Genomic DNA, 9,116 nt, shown 5'->3' with positions numbered 1-9,116 from the left:
ATATATATATATATATATATATATATATATATATATATATATATATGTATGTATGTATGTATGTATGTATGTATGTATGTATGTATGTATGTATGTATGTATGTATGTAAATCCTTAAAGCTTCTAGGTTTGGGCTTACTATCTAGCGACCGAGATGTTTAATGATCTAGCGATCGACCTTGGATTTCAATTATCTGATCTTCTTCTACTCGGGTCATTCTTCAATTTGATCATTACACTTAACAATTACAAAACATAAAATACATTGCACACTGAGTACTACAAAACATAAGATACATCTCTTGCTGATTGGGCTTACAAGACAACTACGAGCTAATTCGCCGACCAACTCGCAACATAAACATTACAAACTAGAAATCTACATTCTACTTGTAAAACACCACACGGTGCTTAGAGTCCAGATTCGGTCCACCGGCCTTCCAGTAGTAGTTTCGAGCTTATAAGTCCATGGCCGAATCATCGCAGAGATAACATAAGAACCTTCCTAATTTTGGACTAGTTTTCCTCCCTCTAAAGGTTGGTTGGCTTCTCGCCTCCTTAGAACAAAATCCCTAACTTGAAAGTATCGGGGGTTGACTCGAGCATATGATAAGACTTCACCTTTTTCTAATATTTGGCCACCCGCCGGACAGCCAACTCTCGCTTCTCATCCAAGCAATTGAGATCGACGACCATAAGTTTTTCATTCTCTTCTTCGTCATATGACCTCTCTCTGGAAGTCAGCATCTAAGCCTTGATAGGTAACCGGGCCTCAGCTCCGTAAACCATAGCGAATGGGGTTTCTTTGGTCGCTTCTCTCGTAGTAGTCCGGTAAGCCCACAAAATATAAGGCAACTCCTCGACCCTACTCCGACCAACAGAATATACTTTCTTCTTTAAGCCCTCCAAGATAGTCTGATTGGCATTTTCAACATGATCATTGCCTTGGGGGTAAGCCATAGACGCTCGAACAGACTTCGTCCCGATCGTGGCCAAGAAATTTTGAAAGAACCGGCTTTCAAACTACTGACAATTGTCTATGACAATTTGCACGAGAACCCCGAACCGGGACACCACGTTTCTCCATAGGAATCTCTCACACTGTTGGGAAGTGATAGTGGTCCACATCTCAGCTTTGATCCACTTTGAGAAATAGTCCACCACCACAATAATGAACTTTATCTTGCCAAAGAGCTCGGGGAATGGCCCAATTATATCCACCCCCCACCGAGCAAAGGGTATGGTTGTACTGACCGGTTGTTAAAAGGTCAATGGTCGGTCAAGCATCTTAGTAAATATGCTGAAGTATTCCTTTAAGCGTACAAGGTATTTAGTAAGTGAGCTCGGGAATGAAAGACAATAGATCGGAGGTTCCAGAGCTAATGTGAATTAGGTGAAAATGCCAAAAGTCTCCCTCTTCAGGTAATAAATGCGCTATTTATAGGCTTATAGAGGGAACACATGTTGCGCCCCCGGCATGCTTGCCACGTGCTTCGCATGCACTCTGTGGGGTCGGTGGCTATATTGATTAATTCACGTGTCTTCATAAGCCTGACAAATCGTAGAGGATGTGATCAGTCATAATGTCATTTCGCCACTTCTATTCTCTGATGTAAAACGGTTATCAGCTTGGGATACCAGGCTAAGGCCAGGCTAAGGCCCCGGTCGGGGCCGAGCCCAAGACAGTTTACTTTGAGCTTATACAATTGGTTGCAAACATGCCCTCCACTCCGGGGTCGGGTCTCACCACAGATCAGGTCGAATGTGGTCATGAATCAATTTCCGTGCTACAAGGAGTACAAACCGAATGCATATACGACCATACACCTAGGGTATATTGCCCATCAATACTCAAGAACAATAGAATGTGCATCATAGGTGGAAGTGTGCAAGAAGTTGACAGTACCTATAAGTATAAGCAAAAGCAATTAAATGGCTTTCTTTGTGCACTAGTTGGCAATGACTCTGGTTATTTCATGTCTCTTAGCATCACAGCACACCCCATCGTCAAATCTTCAGCATTAAAAGGATAACACCCGAGAGCCAAAAATCACTAGTTAAATGCCTAGCTGTGAACAAAGAAAGCCCAAGTTCAAAGTCTACCATCATTATTGTGTGGAGTGTGGACTATACTCTCAAATAATGTATATTTAGTATAAAAATAATGTACTTTTAGTATATTAAAAATGTACGTTATATTTAGGAGATTTACATTATTTTTTTAATGAATATACATTATATTGTATAATGTACATTCAATACACAAATAATATACATTTAGTATATTAAAAATGTACATTTTGTTATGGTCCACACAGCACTATGTGGACCATGCTCCACACAATAATTTGCCCGAAGGCCTAATGTATGTTACCTTGTTATTAAATTATCAAATTACCCAAGTCCAAAGTCTTCTTAATCCATTCATATTTCTAATTTTCTATGTGAATTTGAGTTACATACCATTTTAAATAAAAGATTCGTTAGATATAACTTTTTGTATATATAAATTAAATAAAGAGTAAATATCCAAAATGGTCCTCTCGATTATGCCATAATTCACAAACTAATCCTCAACTATCAATTTTATCAATTAGGTGCTCAACTATTCAATTCTTACTCAATAATGCACAAATCAATCCTTCGTTGAGGACCTTATTGAGTAAGAATTGAATAATTAAGGACTTTATTGAGTAAGAATTGAATAGTTGAAGACCTTATTGAATAAGAATTGAATAGTTCAGGACTTAATTTACTAAACTTAATAGTCAATGATCAATTTGTGAATTTCATTATAGTCAAGGGATCAGTTTGAGTATTAACTCTTAAATAAAATTAAATTTGAAGTCAATACAAATTTTTTGTATAGACAATGTGAGAAGAAACACAGTTACATATTTACATAAACCTAGTCTAAGGATACAACTCTATCAATGCCTGTGAATGAAGAACCTGGTCAAAATGGATCGAAGGAGAGCATCAATTATGCAATGTCCAAAAGTGAGAAATCATAATCTGTCAACAATCAACATCTAATATGCATACAAATTTACTTAATTTTGTTTTTTTGAAAATACAAATTTACTTAATTATTTATAGATGTACTTGAATGTTTAAAAAAGAAAACACACACACGCAGCAACAACAACAAAAGCTCATTCATTAGTATAATTGATGAATTGATAACGAAGTGTGTATATACAGGAACATTGAATACCTGGAGATTTGCTTACAAGCTATACACCGTTTGGTGTTTACCCCCAAAAAATTTAAAAATAAAAAAATCTGAGTTCCCATATGCTATGGCCCCAATTGGCCGATATGGAAACTAAACAAAAACTCATAACCACTGAAACAAAACATTTCTCTACCTGACAAACTATCAATTAGCAACCTTTTCATCACACCAACCCATTGGTCCTATGAACAGACAAACAAAATCAGAGTGAGAATTAGTGCTGTCATTGTTGTTCATCCTGTTCGGGTGGGGAGGCGGGAACAATGGGCATGAAACCCCTCCCCCCAAACACCGGACGCATGAATGCATTGTCAAATTTTCTCCAGTAATGGTGGACTGTGTGAGAGGGAACTCTTAGCAGCATTCGTAAGCTGTTTGGATGGGATGCAAGACGGCTCTCCAGATCAGTCTCTGAATCCTGCTCTAGAAGTGACACAGTGAATGACTTTGGGGTAAGTGGCTCAGGGCTGACCTTTACATTCATGTGTTTAGGCGAGTGCAGCAAGGTTCTGATCAGAGGTTTGGTCATTAACCCAAATACCTGTACAAATGCCCGAGAAAGCATTAGAATCATCTAACAGATATCAAATTCAAGTGAGTAGCCTGCCTATGCTCCCTCCCTCCTCGGTAGCATTTTTACACAACACAGCTAAAAACAGTCATTTCTAGAACTAATTAATTGCAGTGTAACCAAACAAACTTAAAAGACCATTATATTGCTTGGTTATCACTACTTTAGAACTTGCTTCTCAAAGCTAATGCAGGTTACATCCACAAGATCAATGTTCAATTCATGCATTAGATCCAAAGTACAATGAGAAAATGAGGTTGTCTTACCACCGTGCTGAAAAGAACAACGGTAATAGTGCTTGTGATCATTATTGCACTTTCTCGGCATTGGCTATAGCCTGCCCTTGTAAACTGCATTATATGCAAATTATAAGAAAGTCAGTAATAGAACCTGCCTACCTGATTATGAATTTTCTATTGCACTTTGCATGCCCATGATATAATAGTAAGGCAGGCATTACTTATCGTGATTAATGAAATTGCGGACTGACTATCATAGAATTATAGTTGCTACTTTATCGTGGAGCTTGCATATCCACCATTTAATTTGCATGAAACACAATTAGTTATCTTACCAAGGACTGCACACTTACCCGGTTGTAAGCAAGGGCCATGGAAACAGCACCTCTCATAAGCCCTGCCCACCATATTGTAACCTGCAAATCACAGCATTGCATGAAAACAATGGACCCATATAATATAACCAGGCCAGAAGAGGTAAACTCAAGATATAGTTTAGAGTCATACTTGTCGGTTAATGTCAATCTTTTCGTCTGGGGACATTTTGGTCAAGTTGGATAAGAATGACAAGGGAAAGACAAAAGCAGCTCTTCCAATCATAAGCAGACCCAAAAATATTGAGCTAACCTGAATTGATGTTCCAGGACTGACAAATGAAAACCAAGTGTTAAAATGTATGCTAAATACCAATATAAATGTATAGCAGAATGACTGAAAATATACCTTTCTCTTACAAGCCTCCACTTTTCAATGTCTAAAGCATCCATGCCGACATAAAGGAATATAAATATCTCAGAGATAAACGACAATGTAGCAAAAGCATGCCTGCATATCAAGTAAAAGAGAATGCATTAAAAGAAAAAAAGTGCTAGTAAGATTACTACTTTCTCTTGAGTAATAGTAAGCAGCTTTATGGTTGAGAAGTATACTCACTTGGTGGTAACTCTAGAACTTTCAGTGACATTATGCCAGGTATAATGTGACATCACAATCCCGCAGAAGAAGACAGTAAGGATGGCACTTAAATCGTAAAACTGCAAGAACATTAATTGTCAATTAAAGAATTAATAAGCTCCTCCATTGACAAAACCAGTAAAAGTAAAAGTAAAAAATTCTAAGTTGTTGGAAACACTTACTTCAGCAAGCATATATGATAGGTAAGCCATAAGAATCATAATGGCTACCTCACGATCAGTGGAGTGCCTGTAACAAAGGAGATAATTAGGTGACAGGCATCTTGAAAAGAAAATATATTGAAAGCTATTTGTTCCAAGCTGTATTGTTGAGCCTTGCTTTAACAAATGAACCTCAAGTGTGAGGATAATAGAGCTAACAATTACAGGACTCTGTACTCTATGGGTAAGTGCTAAGAGGCAATTATCAGTCATTATTTTTACAAACCTTCCAAAGCAAAGCTTTTTAATAATATATGCACTCAGCAAGCCAGCCTGTGAGGAAAGAAAATTAAAGGTTATAATCACATCAATCAACAAAATCTATTACTTGAGTACAACTTTTCGGTGCATTATGGGAGAAAGAAAGGGACTCACAACTACTCCAAGAACAGTGCTTGAGATAAATAAATACAGAAAGTTTCCAAATAATTGCAGAACAACAGCTGAGTTTATATCCGATAATTTAAGCTTCCGAAATGCATTAAACAGCACTATTGATGTAGCATCATTTACAATGCCTTCTCCAAAGACTACACTGTAGAGAAAAGGTGTTTCATCCTGATTAAGCACCTATATTACACAACAGAACGCATAAGGTCAGACAAACGTATAGGGTATTGTAAGTTTGCAGCAGCATAACAGCCATACTTACTTGCAAAGTGCAAACAGAATCTGTTGCAGAAAAGATTGCTCCAATTGCTGGAAATAATCCAAGAGAGATTAAGAGGCCAGAGGAGATCAAATGAACAAAATTAAAGAAGAAAATGGAGGGAAGTTGGAAGTACCAAGATAATCTCCTATTTCAAGAGTGCGAATATTCATTGTCTTGAAGATGCCAATGGCGCCTAGTTGAATAAATAAAAAAAAAAAGGAATAGATTTCATTAGCACAAACAGTTCATCTTAGCTAAATGATATGAATCAGCTAACCTTTCACAGACTTTCATCTACAATTAAAATGACAAAGCTAGAGATCAATTGAAAAGGTAAAGCAATCACGTCAAACTTTTCACACATTTCTTTCAAGAAAAGTAGAATATGGCTCCTAGTTTTGTTGAAACAGCACAGTGGTAGAGATTGATGCAATGATAGGATTAAGTGCAATAAGTCATTTCATATGTAATACTGTTTCTGCAATAAATAGCAATTTAGAAGGAATGGTGAAGCTACAAGGTTATGTTCAAAGTAATAAAGATGGAATTGAAATTCTAGCTATTTTAATGAGCTTCCCTAGTGTGCATTAGTCTTGCCAACTATGACATGAGAAACCAGCAAATTGGGATTGAAGTAATTGGAAAAAGAGTGGGAAAGAATATGTTTTAAAATTGGGAATCTGGTTATCTGGATGGTTCAGAAGTCCCATTACCATTCTTAAAAAAAAAGATATTTACATACAACAGGTCACAAGACTACAGGATAGAATAACATACCCAATGATATGGTAATGAATGATATCAAAGTACCAAGTGCTCCAAAAAGCATTATAGTTGTGAAATTGCGAAAGAATTGCTTCTTTTTCACTTTGAACCTGTCAAACATTACAATGCCAACAGGAGAAAATGAAAAGTTGTAATTTAATATGACTAGGAAGTATTAGCAGTCAATAATAACAACAGAGGAGTCTCAATAACACAGTTACTTTGGTACAACAGTGCGTGATGAAAGAATAGAAGAATATCCACCATTATTGTTAAAAAGAAGCAAATAAAAATAAATAAATAAAGGGTTGACTCAAAATTTCAAAGGTTTAAGCTTCTAAAGGAACACAGGTCAAGAAACTCTAGAAAATATGTGAGAGTAATAGGAAGTGTACAGAAAGGAGTACTTGCTGACTAAAATGCAACATATCATTTCAGAAACAAACATAAATGCAACTATTATCAAATGCAATGTAATTGAATAATAAACTAATATCTTGCCAAATGCAGGATTCTTAAAATGATCTAAAGTTAACATTTGTGAACAAGTATGCAAAAAGTTTCAAGTTTTAGATACTAGGCATCCATCAACTGCATTTTTTTCTTCAGTTTTCCAATTGTTATGGAAGTCACTAAAGACAACCTAATGACTGGAAAACATAGAGAAAGAATTAGATATCCCAAGGGTACCACATTAATGAAGAAAGAGGATGGAAAAGAGATAATATGAAATAACTCATGATGTGGTTGGCCAATTCAAGAGTAGCTAATAAGTAGAGGATAAAGTTGAAGTTTCAAATTCTGAATGGGATGGGAGGTGTATAGTCTAACACTTTAACACTAAGGTATCTAATCCTTTTTTTGGGAAAACAACATATTTTTATTTAATAAACTAGTGGCCTATTTTTAATTAGGTGATACATGACCTCCCTCTTGTGGGGAACACTTTTGGAAGGAAGAAGCACCTTGTGACCATATGTGACAGACTAAATGGGAACAAAAGGTGGACAATTTAATCTGTTGAAACCCTACCAACCAGGCTGGAAGAACATAGATTCAGAGGAAGCAAATCATTTTGGCACCATCTAAACAAAATCAAATAAACACACATTCGCAGACATTAAACCTTTAATAAAATGGTGCAACTGAGCATACCCAGCATTAAAGATGATTGGCGGAAGAAGATAAATGAAGAAAAGATCTTCACTGAACACTAAAATATGGGAGTTTTTGCCTCCACTAGTCAGTAGAATCACTACGCCGGTGCATATACCCTGTCATCCAAAACACATAATTAACTAACTAACTATATCGTGAATAAGCATGAGGCAAACAACGTTTAGATAGAGTATACTATACAGCCAAACTCACCATCAAAAGAGCAGTGATGGACTCGTTCATCCAGCGATTTTCCTCCAAGAGATGACCAATCACAATACACGCACAGATAACAGCTACAAATATGTTTATTGACACTACAGGCCCATGATTCAAGGTTGTTAGCAACTTCGTCTTCGACAACAATGCCCCAACACCAAAATCAATTCCCATATTTCCCAACGCTCTCTGCAAAATTTTCACGACTAAACTTCAAATCTTCTCGCTACTTCAATTCCCATCCACTACCTGCTTATCAGTTCTGCAACAATAATTATTACAATTTCCAAGTCAATAGATCAACAACTTCAAACATCCAATGTGCATACGTATATATGATACCGAGCAACACTTAAAAAATGTATATGTATACGGACTACGGAGAACAACACCCCACAACTCACACCAAGATATATGGAAACAACAACTGCATACATACGTTTATAAATACACTCTCCAGAAAACCACTCCAGCTTTTCTTTGAAAAATAAGGCGCCACTGTTGTTGTAGAGAGGCCTGAGCAGCGAGGGAATAAGGGCAGAGAAAAGAAGGAATATATTTAGTTTGGCTGTGATGCAGAAAGCGAGGGTCGTTTGAAAGTAAGAAGCGGTGATCTGGACCGTTAGATTTATTGGATTTTACTTTTTTTTTGTTTTCTTTTGAAACCAGGATTTTTCTCTTCTACTCCTACAAGACTTCTGATGTATTAACGTTTCCCAATATGTTAAGAAGTATACTTTGAATTATTATTAGTAAATACTGAAAAACATTTAGAATTGAAAGGATAATTAATTTATTGTTAATACTAATCTTATCAAACTTTATCCGTTTGATTTTGTTATTAGTAATTGTATACCAGATATTACAAAATTTAATATAGATATTTAATGTATTTCTACTTTTTATATGAGATGAAACAAGTGTTTGAATTTAATGTTATGCACATAAAAATTCAAATACTATACCGGAATAAATATTATGTATTTGATGTATTCAATCAAATTTTTTATAAACTTTTAAAAAGTTTTAAAGTGATGGATTTTAGACTTTTCTATAAGACAAATATTTATAAACTTTTAAAAACTTTTTCAAATTAAAA

At 35.9% G+C, this 9,116-nt stretch overlaps 1 protein-coding gene across 2 annotated transcripts; it reads right to left on the bottom strand.

The window, feature by feature from the left end:
- Positions 1 to 3,140: 3,140 nt before the first annotated feature.
- LOC116017063 (sodium/hydrogen exchanger 2-like) lies at positions 3,141 to 8,568 on the bottom strand. 2 transcript variants are annotated; one of them, XM_031257579.1, is made up of 15 exons: positions 8,457 to 8,568; positions 8,012 to 8,279; positions 7,796 to 7,914; positions 6,653 to 6,750; positions 6,009 to 6,068; positions 5,876 to 5,922; positions 5,599 to 5,793; positions 5,450 to 5,496; positions 5,185 to 5,251; positions 4,982 to 5,082; positions 4,772 to 4,873; positions 4,556 to 4,694; positions 4,402 to 4,464; positions 4,076 to 4,159; positions 3,462 to 3,779 (listed from the first exon to the last, which is right to left on the bottom strand). In XM_031257579.1, exons 2-15 carry the CDS (start codon positions 8,189 to 8,191, stop codon positions 3,462 to 3,464), a joined length of 1,620 nt encoding a protein of 539 aa, XP_031113439.1. In that variant the 5' UTR covers positions 8,192 to 8,279; positions 8,457 to 8,568. The 2 variants fall into 2 exon arrangements, with proteins under 2 accessions (XP_031113440.1, XP_031113439.1); XM_031257580.1 differs by lacking the exon at positions 8,457 to 8,568 and having other exon boundaries at positions 3,141 to 3,779; positions 8,012 to 8,191.
- Between the last annotated feature and the right edge of the window lie 548 nt (positions 8,569 to 9,116).

The sequence above is a fragment of the Ipomoea triloba genome, chromosome 4, assembly GCF_003576645.1.
Source record: "Ipomoea triloba cultivar NCNSP0323 chromosome 4, ASM357664v1".
In the NCBI taxonomy this organism is placed as follows: Eukaryota; Viridiplantae; Streptophyta; class Magnoliopsida; order Solanales; family Convolvulaceae; genus Ipomoea; species Ipomoea triloba.
Note: the sequence above shows the minus strand (reverse complement) of the source record. Positions and strands in the feature narration are given on the sequence as shown.

What these genes read in the sequence shown, in the direction of transcription:
- LOC116017063 (XM_031257579.1), bottom strand. Translation starts at nt 8,191, where the DNA reads ATGGGAATTGATTTTGGTGTTGGGGCATTGTTGTCGAAGACGAAGTTG. An exon ending in GCACTGTTCTTGGAGTAGTT is followed by an intron (nt 5,497 to 5,598) that starts GTGAGTCCCTTT and finishes CTTTCCTCACAG; the next exon opens with GCTGGCTTGCTGAGTGCATA. An exon ending in TTGTTCTTTTCAGCACGGTG is followed by an intron (nt 3,780 to 4,075) that starts GTAAGACAACCT and finishes GCATTTGTACAG; the next exon opens with GTATTTGGGTTAATGACCAA.